Below are 18,147 nucleotides of genomic sequence, written 5' to 3'. Positions count from 1 at the left end.
AACCCACCTCCAGGATCCGGAAACTATTCAAACTACAAAACTGGATGACTGGCTTTTTACTTTGTTTTTTTTTAACAATTTCTTCAGCTTCACAATTATAAATTTCACAAAATTAGATTATTTGATTGTAGTGGCAGTTAAGACTGAATCCCTACGAAATATAATAATTTTTGGATTGGAAGCATTTCAAGTGAATATTTTTATGACCTTCAAAATTGGACAGTATTTAAGAATAAAATACTCAATATGCAAATAGAAACATTTCAATGACTACAACCTTAACAATGGAACAACTTCTATTTCTTTATACGTGAATACTTCCAGATTCTATATTCATTTAATTTTAAATTATATGGAATACTTCCTGAAATCGAATAGTTTAAAATTCAAATATTTAAATAATTAACAAAATTTCATTTTTAAATCATATAAAATTGCATATTTTCACATTGAAAGCTCTGATAGATAGTTTATAATAAAATATTTTAAATTGTTGTGTTTTTAGTTTTAAATCTTTTAGGATTATACAACATCTAACATTCTAGGGTTTGTACATTAAAACAATTTTGAATAAAGAACTTTTAATATTAGACAATCTACAGATGAAAAAACTTTCAAACTGAAACCCACTAAAATTTAATATCTTTTATTTTCAGTTCTGCAAACTAAAATGATTTCAATGTTAAGCATGATTTAAAACTGAGAATTATTTTATTTTATTTAATAAACAAAAAATACTTGCAAATTCAAAGCATACAAAATTGAATAATTTTCCATGTTTAGACTGATGCTTGGAAAATTGTGGACATTTAATATGGTGTACAATATTTTTGAAAGCCACAAACATTGAAAAAATTTTATTTTCAGAAATAAAGGGATACATCATTTTAGCACTAAGCATTTAAAAGTAAAATGAATCAATTTTGTCATTTAAAAACTGCCTGATTTCTAACTCAAATCGTTCAAAGTGGAATAGTTTGGAAGGTATAAATTTGTAATATTATAAAAAATTTAATTCAAGGCATTACACTTTAAATGGAAGCCTGCAAAGTTAGAAAAATTCCCCTAGAAAAGACTAAAAACTGTTCGTGTTTTTTAACTTGTAGATTTTTTTTATTTGAGCAATGAAAAATTAATGTTTTAAATTCGTGCCTTGAAAATAGGAATTTTTAATAGGATTTTTTAAATTTGAAAGCGTACTAAATCAGGAACTTAAACCAATCACTCTTATTTTCACTATGAATTTATCACAAGCTTAATGTCCAAATTTCAAAGATCTTAATTGAAAGGGCTTAAACTTGTATAATTTTAAATTGAAATCAATCTTGTTTTTCATTCTTAGTCTTAAATACTATGAATGCAAAGTTTCTCGGCTTTAATATTTTTAATTTATATTAAAAAAAGACAAATTTGGACTAATGTACGCTCCAGTTGGGAAGATCGTTTAATTTATTAACATTTGTAGCAATCTGTGTGAACACAATATTTAAAAAATGAAAATTATACCTTAGAAATACCATATACACTTCTTATAAAAAAAGTATCGACTTATCTCTTATTTATAAAATGCAATCACATGATAAACGTACTCTTTTTCAAAACTATACACTCATAGCTTAACCATAAATATTTAGAAATATCAAGTTATGATAAAAATAAGAAGTTCTCTTTCTAAAAGAACGAGGGTGAAAGAGGTTAAATATTATTCTCGGTCATCAGTAACAGTTTAGTTCAAGCTTTTGGTATCAGAATGTTCATTAAGTAGAATTCATAAACTTATTTCTTGCACTCAGCACTTTCATACATCAACAGTATAAAGAGTTGATACAATCTTGTAAACTATTCTCTGCCTTTAGTACACAATACTTACTGCCTTTCAAACAGATTCACAAATGCAAAGATACTTTTTTGTTCTCCGGGAACTGCATTTTAAGCTTGATTCTTGAATCATTTAAACTCCATCTTCAATATCTTAACCGACTTTCAGACACTGAGAGCATTGCACACCTGTTACCCTAATGAGTCTCTCTTTTGCGATACGCACATCAATCATAATACTTCTATATAATTTATGTCCTCGCTTTGAGGGACCGAAGATGTTTTAAGTTTAAGTAACAGTAAAACTCGTCGCCAATACTGCTGCCTTTTCTTTCAACCTTTTTTGAACGCTTAAAATTTTTATCACATTTTGATTATATTTGCATCCCTTATCTTTAAGGATATATCTTTTTTCAGAATAGAATTCTTAACAGAAATATATCAACAGTTGCAATGGTCTTTCGGAACAGAAGACTAACTTCGATTTTGATCACTTAATTCTCAAATTATACTAAAAACTTTTAAAAAATTATAACATTCTTGCTTCAAACTTGAGGAATTCAGAGCTTCATAAATATTTATCTGGCGAGTAAATATATTTCCCCGGCGATTGATAATAATTCAGCTCCCACTAAAACTTCTGCATGCACTAAGAGGTCTAGAGGGTAACTTTGTCTTAAAATGTCGATTATGAATATCCAGGATACATTTTCGAAGTTTTTTTTTTTTTTTTAACAACTACAGTAATTATGAAAAAATGCTGTAAAATATGTTTGGGAAAGTCTGAACCAAGAAAAAACTTGGTGCCGTTTACACTTTTTTATACAAATGACCGTTTTCAAGTTATAGCGTTATAAGCGATAAAATTTGCATTCAATTCAGGGTCTAGACTCTAGATCACGCCTGGCAACTCGCATTGCGGCAATTTTTATTTCGATGAATTTGAAGTCTACAAAAAATTAGAAAAACTGCAGCAAGTCACATTGCGGTATAACTAATGCAGAAAAAAATGTTAAATACTTTGTGTAACATTAAAAAGTTACTTGAATGTTTAAATTTTGCGAGTGAGAGATAACGCAATGTGCGTTTCTGCAAATGTAACTCGCCGTCAATTTCACTTGTCGCAATGTGACTACTCAGGGGTTGGCAAGAATAAACTTCCAAAATTGACATATTTGCAGTTATATGAGGTGGATATGGATATCTTAGTACCTATTGAAAAGAAAAATTTCAAAAAATTTAAATTGCTTTTTACGATCTGTATCCTACAGAGAAAATAGAAATTTTCCAATCGAAATAAAACTTGTTTATGTGAACATTTTAAAACGGTCTTTTTTGCATCTATGTATGGAATATTACATACATTTATTCAAAATGACCATCTTTAAAATTCGTCCCTGAATAAAAGTTTTATTTCGGTCAGAAAATTTATTTTTCTTGTGTAGAGTACGCGCATTAAACAGCAAACAGTGTTGTCTTAGTTCAAACTTTCCAAAATAAATTTTACAGAATTATTTTCTCATAAATACAGTATTTGATTTAAATAAACTTGTTTAAACAATTAGCGAACAATTTTGTGAAAAAGTGCCGTAGATATTCATAATCAGCGCACGCTTCTCGATATTTTAAGCAAAATATACCCTCTATACCTCCTAGTGCATAGATCAGTGTTAGTGGCGGTTGGATTATAAGGTCCAAGCGTATATAAAAAAATGATAAACATTTACAAATTAATATCTCTGCTTACATAATACAGAATCCAAGAAGTTATTATTCAACTCACCATTGCAATAACTTTTTTAAAAGATTCACTTCAATCTTTTCATTTTTATCGAGCCTCAACTACGAATCACAATACCACAGTGTATTTTAAATATAAGTAGGAGAGTATTTCAAGTCTGCGTCACATGCACTACATCTCACAACATCTTTCTCGTTCACCAAAGTGCATTGTGGACATTCCTTACCACCGCTAGCAAGCGGCACATCCTCATTTCCCTTATACCTAGACTTTACACACATTTCACAAATGGAATTATCAGGTGCATTCAAAAATGTACACCAAGTACAAGTCCACCCTTCGTCCTGTTTATTATCGTTCTGAGAAAGCTTCCAATCCCTCATATCCTGAGCAATTTGTTCCTCCGTATCTGTCGCTTGAAAGATGTTTAAATTCGTCATTGTCTGATTAATCTTCTTGCTCTTGTCCTGATTTTTCTCAGAAGGAAATTCAGTTCGAGAATTAAAATCAGCAGCAGCATGAAAGGGAGTTTTTTTCTTGTGAAGGTCATGATGATTAGTTTTGCTGTTTGTAGCGCTTTCCAATTCATTCTGCAAGCGACTCAATCTCTTCTTTTCAAACTTTTGAAACTTTTCTTCAAATTCTGTAGGCTTCACAGGCCTGTGTTTGGGAGTTTGGACAGCAACTTGTCTTTTGTAAAGAATATCATCTCGATCTCCCAGATCTTTTGAATATCCGGTGCTCTTGAGACCAGCGTAAACGTAGTCCCAGTTCTCTGCATTGGAAGAAGGCGTGCTCAATTTCCTATCGACTTTTGCATAGAGGTCGTTGTTTCCGATTTTCCGGGGACATAAATCAACTTCATCGAGGCAGTTTTTGTGGTTCATTTTTATACTGTGAGATTTCTCGTGATTCGGAGGATCGAGTTCGATTAAACAACCTGTGGGGACTCCGGATGTACAGGTTGCCATGCCTGTGTGGTAAGGAACTTGCGAATGTTTGGTGGTCCTGTAACCACAAGTGTTGCCAAGATTTTCGGGATAATCGAGTCGATAATTTCCCAGGAAGAGTCCCGTGTCCCCTCCCAAGTACGGATACTCTGGAGGGCACATCAAAGTGTTATAATTACTGACTGGGAGAGGATATTGGAGAGAGGGAGATATTACATCAGTGGGAACTGAAGGCAAGTAGGTATAATTTAAATAAGGATTGGGTTTCGATTCGCTGTGGCGCAATTTTTCATGGAATCGGTAGCTTAAAGCACGAATTGCTTGCTCCGGTGTACCCACGTGGTTTTCTCGAAATTCCAAGACTTCGAGCCAGGAGATCGTGAAGTTCTTTGAAACGCCTTCCCAAATTTCCTTCAGTATCTGGGGAAAAAATACGAGGTCCATCAATTCTAGGGAACTCTTAGATCAGGGGTCTTCTCAATCCACAGGTCCAGCATGACCCAGGATCACCCGGCCTTTTGTCAGATCTATCAATTTTTTTTTCGACGTAAAATTGAGAGAAAATTTATTTTAACGAAGTAATTGCCGATAATTATTCACAAATAATTTTTTTCAACATTAATAATACTAAATAATTAATAAAATACTGATAATAATAATAAAAATAAGTGGTAACAAATAAATTCAAAGCTTTCGAAATCAGGAGTTTTTTTAAACTGAGAATCTGTAAATTAAATTATTTCAGATGAGAAATTCGAAAACAGGCAAATTTAAAAAACATTTAAAATTGATCACTTACAGTTCACAGGAATTAAAATTCCATTAGTGCTTTCAAATAAAACTAATTTTGAATTCGATGCGACTATAAACTAAATTGAATGTATCCAAGTCAAAGATGCTTAAATTGTAAAATTTAAAATTGTTATTACATTTAAACCAAAATTAAAATGGATTCCACAAATTTTTCTGAAATAAAAAATATTAATTTTTCGTCATTTTCACCTTTCAAAATGTAAAAAATTTAATTAGAAACCTTTGAAATTGAATTATCCGAAAAAAAACTTTTAATACAAAAAATAATTTTAAATTTTTAATAGAAAGAATTTGAACAACGTTATCGCAACTAAAGGGGGAAAAAATCTTTAGATTGGTATTAACCAATTTTTTGTGAACTTCTTGCTACTTTTTAATATTTTACATTACTTTATTGGTATATAATTTGTTATGCAATTATAATAATTATTTAATTAAGATAGACTTTAGATCAATTTAATTCTGAATTAGAAAATTAAATTTTGAATTATTCATACACAAAAAGGTTTGTAGGAAATTCAAATTTTGAGTATAAAACATTCAAACTGCATTGAATCTTTTACTTAGAAATTTTAAAGTAAGGAAAACTAAGCCTACTTTCGGAAACCCCTGCCTTAGAAAAATACAAATTTGTTTAAATAATTTAAATTGTGAAAAATTATACCTGACACTCTACAAAGGCAACAATAGCATCTCTGCTGACGAACGAAACTTTGTCCGGATCGATCGGTCCTTCCAGAGACAAAACTCCCAAGCCAGTGTGTTTGTAGCCCATTAATTCAAACATCACCTCAGCACCAATCAAATTGGCTTCAACCTCATGTTTATAATATCCACTGTAAGTCTAAAAACGGACAAAAATTTGTTTAACTTTTAAAAAGAAAGGAAAAGAAAATATGAACAATATCTTTCCAATATGTGAACGTCCACGCTGTAGAAAGTATCGTTAATAATTCTTTTTATTGAATGCTAACCCTTAAAGTTCGATACTCTTTTCGCCAAGGTTGTGACAAAAGATTTACGGCGTATAATGAAATAGCACTCCAAGCAGTACAAGCCCTGTATCCACTAAAATTTTGTACTGTAGCTGCAGATCTATGAAGAATATCTGCAGTCGATGGGAAAGTATATTTCAACTCATTTTGTACGAGGCACAAGTATTCCTTAATGAACCCTAAAAAGGAAATAATAATCATGAATATAACCAAATTTAGTTACACTCTAATCAAGTAAATATGATTAAAGTCATTCAATTTGCATATCATTTAATTACAATAGTAAAGAATAACCACTACCAACCTTCAAGCTTTCGACGTTGTTCTAATTTTAAGGGCGTGTCTTCAGTTTGTAAATATACTAAATGACTTTGTTCTAATCTCTCGCTAATTTCCGAAAGTCTCTCGTTACTTCTCTTTAGGGGATCATTTGCCATTTTCTAAAAATTTCAAAAATAATTTGGCATTTAGTTTAATTAAAGAAAATAACACATTAATTTCAGAAAGGCGCCATTCACCAAATATGCGATACTTTTGGGGGTGTAGTGTTTAAAATAATATCATGTGACATAGATCTTTTTTAACTTCTTCATATAAATGTATCATTTTCTTCATTTGTAACTTGAAATCAGCTCGAGGTGGCAGAGTTATAATTCTTTCAATGTCGAAAAAGCAAATAGGTATACTTCGCTTGTAAATATTCTTTTTTCACCTCTATTGTTTATAATTATTATAAAGCGAGTCAAAATTTTCAGTAATTTTTAATCTTGAGGGAGGGTATACAAATATCACTGCCAATAAAAAATTTATTAAAAAGCATCACGTATTTTGTGAATGACCCCGAATTGATATAGTTAAATTAAAATATTAAATGCAAACAGAAGGATGCAATAATTTAAAAAAGTGACTCGATAAAACTTTTTGCAAGCCTTTTTATCACAAATGCAAGACCAACATTTTTTAAACTTTGTTAGGAATTATATATTGCTTATTATCATATAGAGAACATATTAAAAATGCAAACATATAAATGTATTATAGCTGTTTTTCTAGTCTGAAGTGCGTATACAGCAGATCATTTAAAAAGACTAAGTGAAAAATAAGCACATGACATTGCGGAAAAGGAGAATAATTTTAGAAATTTATTGGATAAACAAATTTTGCTTTTTTTTAACCTAAATAAAATCATTTAAAATCAAAATGCTAATCTCAAATAGTTTTTGATACAAAACAAAACTTTAATTTTTACCACCCCAACTCTAAAAAAAACCTTATTTTGTTAACAAACATAAATTATAAAGGAAAAAATACTTACAAAATAGAAGCAAGGGTTATTTTTCGTGTCAAACATTGTGAACAAAACTTTTGTCAACTTTTGAGAGTGTGAAAACGATATGCGCGTTACAGCGTGAAATCACAACTTATTTATAGAGGAAAAAGCGCGAAGAAAAAGGAAGAGTGTAGTGTCATTTTGTAAATATTACGAACCTCTAGTATACCTGGTTTGAACCAGAAACCTGAATTAAACCATTAAACTATTCGTCTAGCTCAAACCTAAAAATAAATCCTATATTTAGCGCTTGTGTCGGGCAACATAGAAAACGTGATTCCTCGCATTTCGCATTGGCCTCGGTTCTTTTTTAGAACGCACCATTTCACAAATTTTAGCCTTACACTTCACAAACATATTACGATAACCGTAAATAGGCAATATTTTTGTAGACTGCGAGTCAACTTTTTTTTATTCATTCATGGTTGGAATGTAAGGTTATGTCACTCGCGCAGGCTCGCCAACCTTTTTCGGAATATGCGTAATCGCCTGCATCAGGTCAGGCCTGCTTCGTTAAAGACAAGAAAAAAATATAAAAAAATTCTCTGAATTTTCAATTTCTTTATAAATCATTTAGAAAAAAATTAAATTTTTAAGAAGGAGTAGCATTGGAGAAAAAGTTTATTTCGAATTTCATGCTAGAACAGTCTAATGCAGAATTTTCCGTACATCTAACTCATTTTCAGCTCTTTGGATTATGGAAAATGCATACTAGGCATTCATAGTGCGTTAATCGTAAAATTTGAAACTTCATTTTAGGTATTTACAGATTTTTCATAAGCTTGTAAATGTTTATTATTTTATTTATAAATCGTAATTTTCTAAATTATGAAATTATTTAAAAAGACGGGTGAAGAATAAATAATCACAGACAAATTTACTTAAATAGCCACTTTATTAAACATTGAATACAAAAATCAAAAACCACCAAAATTGTTATACCTCTTTTTTGTTATATACTATTTTGTAAATACTCCCGAACACAATAATTCCTTTTGAATACTTAACATTGCAATAAGTATATAAATAAAAATAAATAACGCCACATCCTTTGTACATGAGCAAACAGCGTCGCTGTTTCGTTTAGTAATGAATAATTTAAAGGCACATATAGAAGAAAATGAGCAGTCCATTTAGTGCTCCCACCAAATAATTAGTTGGGATTCCAGTTTCTTTCTTAAATCTGAAAGACAAAAATATTATTATAAATTAATAACCAAATATGACTTTTCGCTATCTTTATTCTAATAGTGATTATCAATATTCTTTTTTAATTTTAATACTGGATTGTACAGTTAAATCGGTAAATTCGCTTTAAAATCAGAAGAAAAGATTAACAAAATTTCAGTATATAAAACTCACTATTAGGTATTTTCACTGCAACCATCGGCTAATTTCACTTTGGTGAAAGCTGAGGGGAAAACAATGAACCAAGTGCATGCAAACAAACTTTATTTCTGTAATATATTTGTAATTAATAATAATTATTATCATTTTATTATTTCATTAAATAGTAACTAAAAAATTCAAAATATTTTTTAAATACACTTATACAGAAAAAATTAGTTTTTACGAAGATATTAACAAAATAGGGCAAAAATTGACCGAATCCCATGCATTTGGTAGCTTGTTTTCCTTTCAGTAGTCAAAGAAGTGAAAATACCTAATTGAAGGTATCTCACCTGTCTTTTGAACTTCGAAAAGGTGAAGGAGGGTTGATTCCGGGAATATTGCTGTCTTTGTAGACGATAAACCATGTAAATCCCATGGTCGCCAGACCGCTTAGTGACGCTCTCATTAGCCATCCGTATATCTCAAATAATCCACTAAAACTGTTTGTCAGATCCTCTAATTTCTTTGCATGCAATTCTGACCATTGATAGGAACTAAGGGCGTCTGGTATAATATTTCGGGTGACAAGTGGCCAATGATTCATGTATCCTGAAGATGGCAAACAAGGATATATTAGATTTACAGTAAATCTAATAATATTTCCTCTTACAGAGTAGCTGTAACAAAACCCTTTCAAATAATATGCATTTCTTCGTTCTGATGAACTACAGTACCGTTGAAAATTATCTGCACGCCTCTTTTTTTTAACAGATTCTAAAGGCCATAATTTTCCAAATATAAAAATTATTTTCCCCTTCATAATAACACCAAAGGTAATAACATTATTCTCCGTCTAATTAGCTAATTTTAAGATGATTCTGCATTGTCTTTTTCTAATTTTTGAAGATATTTTCAGAATTATATTCCTAGATTGTACCATAGGATCGAACTTGTTGCAAAAAAAAGTCGCAAAATTTCTAATAGTGATGGTACTCACCACATGATTTTAAAATATTGAAAACATTAATATCTCGAGATTCAAACAAAATTAAGGGGCATTTTTTATATTTGTCAATTATTTCAATAAATTAAAAATAATATGGCTAAAAAATAAGCTCAGTCTAAGAAAGTATCAAAAGATAATGAGGCTACGAAGACACGACGTCAAAATGAGGTGGTAATTATATTTTCTATAGAAAATAACAAAAAGAAACGTAAAAAAATTTTCGTTATGTTCCTTTCGTCATAAAACTTTGAAAAAACAAAATTTGACAAAATACTTCCGTAGCTGCATTAATTTTAGTAGTTTTCATACTTTTCATCGTTTTTCAGGTAAATTATATTAAATTTATAGAAATAATTGAAAAAAATCACAAAATGTTCCTTAATTTCATTCGAGTCCCAGATTAATATATTTATAAGCATTACTAAAATTTATTAAAATATAATAAATAATATTAAAAAACGGAAATTTTGCAAGTTTTTTGCAAAGATTTGGTACTTAGGGCAGAATTTAGCGAAAAAATTCTACAAATATCTGAACAATTTCGAAAAATTATATGGAGACTTAGTTTTAAAATCAGCTCAAAAACTATAAAAAAATGTTAATTATTACCAGTTATTTCAATTTTTCGAAAACATCGAAATTTTACGCTTTTTGCAATATCTTTTTGTAAATTTGACATTTTACCTACAGCTTTGGCTTATTATACGCAGAATTCTATTGAGTTGTTATATTATAAGGAAAAAAATTTCATGTTAATATTATAAAAATTAAGAGCCTTTAGCTTAAAAACAGATGCATAGATTATTTCCACCGGTAGTGTATACATATATATATATTTGAATGAGTTATGGAAATGGATTTTAAATATTTTTGCATGCATTCTGATTTGATTTGTGCAACAGAAAACATTAAAAATAATTTTAATTAAAGTTTTACAATTTTCTTGCCGAATTATAATAATATAAATAAATATTGCGTTAAAAGTATTAATAAACAATGAAAAACAGTTCTGAGAAATATGTACTTCTTCTCTATATTATATTAAAACAGTTAAAAGGTCAACATAAAATTGTAACCTTAATTACTAATTACCACCTGAATTATGATAATTTCAAAATTTACGAAGTCATTCGTGACTCAATCGATACAAGTATCTTCCAAATGAGTGGGATGACTCATTCACGTGAAATCGTAAGAATTAGCATATGATAAATAAAGAACATATTTTTATGCCACTTTCTTAAGAGGTGTGAAATTAAAGCCTCTAATGCCTAAAATGAGGCGTAAAATTGTTCCTTCATTTTCAAAAAATTCGAAATTATACAAATCAACTCTTATATTTATAATAAAAAATGACTTTTTTAAATTTAATAAAATCAAAAAGTATTCAAATGGCGAACAGGGTCTAAATTTTTATTAAAGATCAAAATACAAAAAAAAATCAAAATGTTTTTTAACACTTATGACGTAATTCAAGAGTACACCCACATTTTCCATAAATTATATATTTCACAGAACTTCTTTCAAAAGTTTCTGTTACATATAAAAATATGTTGTTAAATCTACTATAAAAATTACTTTAAAAAGTATTTTCCTGAATATAAATAATAATAAAAAAGTTTTGAGTAATTTTTAGGCTCCAAAAGGCATTTCGGCTTCTTTCATCCTTTAAATGAGAAATACAAATTTCTCTTGATGTACTTGTGTCTGTGACTTTATCAAGAAAAATATAAAGTACGTGATTTAATCGAGTGAAAATTATTAATAAATTATGCACATTTTATTCAAAAGAAGTTCAAACTCACCGTAATTGACAGCCAACTTGCCGACTACGATAATCAGGGAGAAAACGAAGAGAATCAAACTAAAAGTCCATTCGTTAAATTCCACTTGTCTCCAGACATTCGGGACTTTTGTCACTTTTTTTATCTCACCAATGTGCTTAAAAAAGCCATTTCCATTGGTCTGAATTTCCGAATTTTTTGTCATGTTGACGTAATTTGTAAACAGAAAAGCATTAAATAACTCGGACTTGCACTTCTCACCTCATCACTGTCGTAAGCCTCGTAAACTGTCTGCTGCTGCCTGCTGGCTGCTGCTGCAAACTATAAAAATGACGTAACTAACAAGCGTAGATTACTTCAGTAAAGCCAATACAATTGAATTTTACAAGACAAAAATTGCAGCTGAATAAACCAAAACCTTGAATGAAAACATCATATTTTAGATAATTTTTTTAAAACTATTTTATTTATGTATAGAAAAATAAATCATCGTCAACTATTTGTGAATTTTAAGTTATGAATAATGTCTTAGGTAAAGTTGTTTCTCCTGAGTTTTGAGTGTCAAGTTTATTTGAAGCTTCTAATTGGTTGAAATCAGCATTGAGTGGAAAAATTCTGCGCGTGCGTCAAACAGTAAAGTACAAAAAGGGGTTCCAAAAATATATTTTGTTAAATACATTTTTTATGCAGTAATGAACGGTTTTGAAGAATCAGAGACAAGACATTAATTAAATGATATTTTAATATTTTTTAATCGAAAAATTAGATGAAAAACTTGCGATTTAATTTTTGAATCATTGCCCCAGGAGGACTTATGAATGGCTAACTTGCAGTTACTTTCTTTCGTGTTGTACATCAAGCTAGCAAAATGGTAAGTTCAATTTGTTCGCAAAATTCTTGAATATTCGTGATAATAGCCTAAAAATTGATGTAATTTTGCATGTAGGAATGGAAGAGGCAATCATTTAATATATTTTTGTTTTAATGTTGAAATTTATTACCCGATTTTCGAACAGTCCATAGATATATTTTCTAACCTCTCTTTCCACGTTTTTTCCTGCTTCCCATGTCTTTGATGTGTATATTTTTTATTTTTGGGCTTTCTTTTCACGGAATTCTTCACCAAATATTAGAACATTTCTAATTTTTTTTGAACATTTGCTAGTAGTTTTCTGAAGCACAAAGATTGTAAAATTCTTTAAATAATATTATGGATTTTTAGGTTAGGTTCTTATTTGTCATTTTGCTTTCGTCCACGCCGTTGTCCGAATCCTAAAATAAGATTTGGCTAAATGATACTTATTTTTAAAACAATTTGATTTGCTTCTACAGTAATTATGTTCTAGTTTATTATACATACAGAGGTAAATTTGCAATATTGGAGTCATTTATCAGGCACGTGGCATGACAAAAATGTTCCTAGCTAGCTCAACATTTTTTAATTTGAAAAAAATAAATTCTGTCATAAATATCCAAGGTCTTAAATTGAAATTGTTCGTGTCAGAATTATGACAGAAATTAAAATATGAAATTTTCGAATACTCAAAACTATTTGACATGGGGCATTTGTAAACATTTAATTATTTTAAATGTATCAAATTTTGATATACTTTACGACTTGAAATTGATAAATTTTGAATGGTTTGAGCGGTTTTAGTTTATAATTATTAATTAGTCAAAAGAATTTAACCAATTGGAATCTTGCAAATTCCTCATTGCTTTTTTAACGTCTTGAAATTTGAAATGCTCAAATCTGAAAGATGTTTTACTTATAATTTTTTGTTTAAACATTCATAATAAAATAAAAATTCAATTCATACCAAATTTTTCAGTTTCGATTAGTCAACTCTAAAGTTTGAAAATAGTGTGATATTATTCAATTTTGAAAAATTTGTAAAAGAAAAGTTATATATATCATATCGGATGTAAGAAAAATTTTATCTTTTCGGATAAAAATGCAACTATTTGGTAGAGAATTCAATAATTTTGTTAAAAAGTTATCCCTTTCGGTTAAAAATTCCTCTTTTTTTATTCAAAATTAAATTTTTTCGTAGAAACTCGTTTCTTGTTTAAAAATATCATATTTCAATTGTGAAAAGTGAATTAAAATCTTCTTTAACAAAAAATTCAACTATTTTTTGCAAAATTGCTCTTTTTTATTTTAAAATTTATCTGTTTCAGCAGAAATATCATTTTTTTAAGGTAAATGAAACTTTATGGTTAAAAATGATTGATCTTCTTTAATTGAAAATTCTCCCTTTTTGGTTTAAAAATGCTTAGGTTGAAAATTAAAGTATTTTGTTAAAATGTAATCTTTTGCATTAGAAAAGAAATTGTTTAATTTTAAATAAAATAATGAATTTCACATTTTTAAGTTTGTATCTGAAATACTGTTTTATTCCGTTTTAAAAAAGTTATAAGATTAAAATGTTCGTATTTGAATATTAATGATCAAGGACAGTGAAAAATTAGTCAAAGAACTATCCTGGAATTTTGAAAATTATGTTCTTGGACGCTGCTTAATTTTACTAGCAATAAGTAGCAAAACATTTCTGGAAACTGAAAATTACGTACAGTAAGATTATAGGGTTGGGGGGGGGGGGTAGAAATATGTTGTTACGGTTTGTTACAGGGGTGGGCTGGGTCTTAGATGGGGTCTTTAATCCGTCATTTAATTTAAGGGCATGTGATACTTACAGTTTCCCCGGCTTTTTTCCCACGAAAATGAAAATTTTTTAAAACTGAATTCGGAGATGCTATAAAATATCATAACGGACGTCCCCGGACTCATTTTTAAGGGATATAATAACAAAAAAATTTATTGTGCTAAATCAAAATTTTATGCATATGTATTATTTTGAGGTTACGTCGTTTTTCATCTCTGCCTTTCCGATAATCTGGAAATTATTTATGAAATAAACTTTTTTTATTGCCTGCAAACAAGTTTAGTTGCGGGAGATTAGTTACTATGTTTATTTGCAAGTCCAAAGTTTTCGACCAAAAATATTGTGTAGTTTGGAAGTAACGCACAGGAGAATTGTAACATACATAACCTCCAAATGTACACACGTTGTTAGCAATATCAAAAAATTTTTTGAAAAAAAAAACACAAATAAAGTGTGCGAGGACGTCCGTTAGCATGTTCGCTATCATTTCCCAAATTTTTAAGACAAAATATTGATTATTCTAGAAAAAAAGCCGTCGGAACCTAAAACTGGTAAAATCGATACTAATTCCTAAGCGCTATGCAAATTAATCAGATTTTGCTAAATTAAAAATTTTTTGAATTAAGCCAAAAAAAGTGTGTGGGGACGTCCGTCAGCATGTTCGCTATCATGTCCCAAATTTTTAAGACAAAATATTGATTGTTAAAGAAAAAAAGCCGTCGGAACCTAAAACTGGTAAAATCGACAATTTTCTAAGTATAACATGCTCTTAAGAACGGCCCGTAACCAAGTTCTTAAGATTTAAAAAATGTTTTTAAATAGTTTTTCTGAATTTTCTTCTTAGATTTAATTTCTAAAATATCATTTAAACAAATTGATTCTCCAATTCTTGTAATCAATTAATATTAATTATTATTGTTTCACTTTACTTCACCAGATTTGATTTCACAACTTTTTAAAATTATACTTGACCAAGTTTTTGCATCCTAGATATTTATGGCAGGATTTTAAATTGTTATATATTGTTGGAGGCCTTTGAATTGTTTTATATAAAATGCTTGCGGATATTACAAACTTTTAATTTGAAATTGTGCAGTTTATAAAAATTTAATTTCTTATATTGTCTTAAATTTCACGATTTGGTAGCATTCTTCAAAGTCAAGTTTTCTATTTTAAATTTGAATTTGTTTATTAAATAATTATACACAAGCCTTGAAATAATTTAATTACAAATTTATTAAAAATTTGTTTACTTAAAAATAATAAAATTATAATTAATGTATATGAATTTCATTTTATTTTTAATGTATCATGGTAAGTTATACACTTAAAAAATATGTCGAATCTTGTGCTCATTTGATTTTAGGTGAAGGCAAAGTGCTGCGAGTTGCGAAAAAAAGACAAGAAGGAGCTAACCAAGGTTCTGGAAGAGTTCAAACATGAGCTCATGTCACATAGAGTGGCGAAGGTCACCGGAGGATCCGCCAGCAAATTGTCCAAAATGTGAGCATTTATTCTTGTAAATAATAAACTTGCATTTTAAAATTCTTTTAATTTTTATTATTTAATACTTGTGAAAAATTGAAAATGATAGATTTACCCTCCCCTTTATATTTTGAAAATCCTGTTAGTTTTCTATCCCGAATTTAAAAACTAATTTGAATATAAACTAGTATAATGTGATAATTAAATTTCTTTGTTTTTAGTCGCGTCCTTCGCAAAGCAATTGCCCGCGTGCACATCGTTATGCACCAGAAGCAAAAGGAGAATCTCCGACTCCTTTTCAAGAACAAAAAATACAAGCCCTTGGACTTAAGGCCCAAGAAGACCAGAGCCATTCGCAGGAAACTCACGCCTTACCAGGCTAACCTGAAACCTCTGAAAACCATCCGAAAATTGTCTGCGTTCCCACAAAGAAAATTCGCTTTGAAAGCATAAGTCTATTGTTATTTTGACGCAGCAAGAATTTTTTAACTTAATTAAAAGGAGGTTCACAAAATCTGTGGTTTCTCATTTATTTCCACGTACATTTTAGATGAAATAAGTCTTTACTCTTGAGGAAAACATGCTGATTTCTAATCTTGAATTTTTTCCGGTTTATTTTAAATTTTAATGGAGGAAAACTTTCAAGATAGTTTTGAAAATGGCTTAATTTTTCTGGATGCAGATGACCAAGGGCTTAAAATTTTCTCAAGATTTTGGCAGGTCCGATTAATTAAATACTACACAAACTTAATAAATTCATGGTAATCCTTACTGAGTTTGGTTTCGTAAAAATATGTTTTTCCTGAAGAAGGAACCGGGTCAGCTGTAGTTCATGGAAGCGCGTGATCTTAAACGTACAATTTTCACGTGATTTAAAATCTCGGATTCTGTGATCTACTAGCATGAAATTCGAGACCTGAGAGCATAGGGACATGGCTCAATGCCTGAAACTTCGAGAACTATGCTTTAAAAGCAAGTGCTTCGAGATCTTAATCCTCGCGTCAAAGCGTGAAAAATCAAGAAGTAGTGCCGTGAATTAATCTACCGAAATGTCTCCGTGAAGACTTGAACGAAATTTGTCCAAGAAAAAAGGATCATACTTTTTATATGCTTATGTATTCATATAATAAAAAATAAACTTTTCGCTCATTTTGGACATTCTCATAATTTATGATTGAAAAAGTGTTAGAATTGTCCGAAATTTGACACTACAGTTGTTCAGCGGATCTCCACGTTCCGAGATACCCTGAATCCGAAAATCAAGTTTTTACGGTGGCGTCTGCCCTTCCTTAAATAATATAACTCGAAAAAGTGAACGGATCAAATCGATCTTTGGCACGCTTTTTTTAGGTATTAAAAGAAAGAACGAGTTCGTTAACCGGTCATTTTAGATAAAAATTCAAAGAGATATTAAAAAATTTTTTGTCTTTTTTTTATATTTAAAATTTTATGTACGGAGATTCATAGTACTCAAAAAGCCAAACAACTTGATGACTTTTTTCGATAAAAAGAAAATTTGCTGAGTTACAGCATTTTTGAAGTCAAAAGAAAATCAAAATTTGAAGCCAAACAACGCGCAATATGAAAAAAAAAGAAAGACAAACATTGATTTTTGAAAGCCCTACAATATGATCATAATAACTTTTTGGATTTTCTTTGAAAAATAAAAAAATTCAAAATTCCATGATGATTTTACAAGAATGTGATCCCAAAAAGATCTACAAATTCGTTAAAACGACACAAGTTAGGAAACAAAAATTATTTAACCGTAAAAGATCTACAAATTTGTTATGAATCACTTTTTGACAGGACACATCGTTTTCCTTTTAATAATAAAAATGTCATTAAAAACAGAAATGAAAAGTTTGTGAAAAAACGACAAAAGGTATGAAAACATTTTGATAGAAAAAGTTATTCGCCCAAAAAAGAGATACAAATTCATAATAATTTATTACATTCTCATAATTTATGATTGAGAAAGTATTAGAATTGTCCGAAATTAGACCCCACAACATTTAAATTTTGAACCAAATGACGCGAAATACGAGCAAAGTCTTAAAGAGAAACTATAGCTTTTGAAAAATCCTACAAAATTCCTTTTAACCACTTTTCAATAGGACTCATAATTTTGTTTTTATTTATTGTAACAGAAATCCTATTCTTAGCATAACAACGCGAAATAGAGAAAAATATATGAAAAAAGGATTGTAGTTTTCTATTTATTTTA

General features: G+C 29.5%; 3 protein-coding genes across 5 annotated transcripts; 1 reads left to right on the top strand and 2 right to left on the bottom strand.

Annotated features, from left to right (window-relative positions):
- Positions 1-2,532: 2,532 nt before the first annotated feature.
- Positions 2,533-8,073, bottom strand: LOC117177631. Of its 2 annotated transcripts, XM_033368419.1 has the most exons (6): positions 7,969-8,073; positions 7,806-7,871; positions 6,622-6,757; positions 6,297-6,496; positions 5,987-6,166; positions 2,533-4,929 (listed from the first exon to the last, which is right to left on the bottom strand). In XM_033368419.1, exons 3-6 carry the CDS (start codon positions 6,752-6,754, stop codon positions 3,688-3,690), a joined length of 1,755 nt encoding a protein of 584 aa, XP_033224310.1. In that variant the 5' UTR covers positions 6,755-6,757; positions 7,806-7,871; positions 7,969-8,073; the 3' UTR covers positions 2,533-3,687. The 2 variants fall into 2 exon arrangements, with proteins under 2 accessions (XP_033224310.1, XP_033224309.1); XM_033368418.1 differs by lacking the exons at positions 7,806-7,871; positions 7,969-8,073 and adding an exon at positions 7,633-7,798.
- A 450-nt stretch (positions 8,074-8,523) lies between these two features.
- LOC117177632 lies at positions 8,524-12,292 on the bottom strand. 2 transcript variants are annotated; one of them, XM_033368420.1, is made up of 4 exons: positions 12,156-12,292; positions 11,791-12,090; positions 9,330-9,588; positions 8,524-8,830 (listed from the first exon to the last, which is right to left on the bottom strand). In XM_033368420.1, the coding sequence occupies exons 2-4, from the start codon at positions 11,972-11,974 to the stop codon at positions 8,746-8,748; spliced, it is 528 nt and encodes a 175-aa protein (XP_033224311.1). In that variant the 5' UTR covers positions 11,975-12,090; positions 12,156-12,292; the 3' UTR covers positions 8,524-8,745. The 2 variants fall into 2 exon arrangements, with proteins under 2 accessions (XP_033224311.1, XP_033224312.1); XM_033368421.1 differs by having other exon boundaries at positions 11,791-12,288.
- Positions 12,293-12,557: 265 nt separating this feature from the next.
- LOC117177633 (60S ribosomal protein L35) lies at positions 12,558-16,434 on the top strand. The gene is made up of 3 exons (XM_033368422.1): positions 12,558-12,640; positions 15,802-15,938; positions 16,142-16,434. The coding sequence occupies exons 1-3, from the start codon at positions 12,638-12,640 to the stop codon at positions 16,371-16,373; spliced, it is 372 nt and encodes a 123-aa protein (XP_033224313.1). The 5' UTR covers positions 12,558-12,637; the 3' UTR covers positions 16,374-16,434.
- Positions 16,435-18,147: the final 1,713 nt, after the last annotated feature.

The sequence above is a fragment of the Belonocnema kinseyi genome, chromosome 8, assembly GCF_010883055.1.
Source record: "Belonocnema kinseyi isolate 2016_QV_RU_SX_M_011 chromosome 8, B_treatae_v1, whole genome shotgun sequence".
Classification (NCBI taxonomy): domain Eukaryota; kingdom Metazoa; phylum Arthropoda; class Insecta; order Hymenoptera; family Cynipidae; genus Belonocnema; species Belonocnema kinseyi.
This window is presented reverse-complemented; position numbering and strand designations above follow the sequence as displayed.

What these genes read in the sequence shown, in the direction of transcription:
- LOC117177631 (XM_033368418.1), bottom strand. Translation starts at nt 7,668, where the DNA reads ATGTTTGACACGAAAAATAACCCTTGCTTCTATTTT. An exon ending in ATAACCCTTGCTTCTATTTT is followed by an intron (nt 6,758 to 7,632) that starts GTAAGTATTTTT and finishes TGAAATTTTTAG; the next exon opens with AAAATGGCAAATGATCCCCT. An exon ending in TTGCCTTTGTAGAGTGTCAG is followed by an intron (nt 4,930 to 5,986) that starts GTATAATTTTTC and finishes TTTTTTCCCCAG; the next exon opens with ATACTGAAGGAAATTTGGGA.
- LOC117177632 (XM_033368420.1), bottom strand. Translation starts at nt 11,974, where the DNA reads ATGACAAAAAATTCGGAAATTCAGACCAATGGAAATGGCTTTTTTAAG. An exon ending in CAAGTTGGCTGTCAATTACG is followed by an intron (nt 9,589 to 11,790) that starts GTGAGTTTGAAC and finishes TGCCATCTTCAG; the next exon opens with GATACATGAATCATTGGCCA. An exon ending in TTTCGAAGTTCAAAAGACAG is followed by an intron (nt 8,831 to 9,329) that starts GTGAGATACCTT and finishes TTTGTCTTTCAG; the next exon opens with ATTTAAGAAAGAAACTGGAA.
- LOC117177633 (XM_033368422.1), top strand. An exon ending in GCCAGCAAATTGTCCAAAAT is followed by an intron (nt 15,939 to 16,141) that starts GTGAGCATTTAT and finishes CTTTGTTTTTAG; the next exon opens with TCGCGTCCTTCGCAAAGCAA.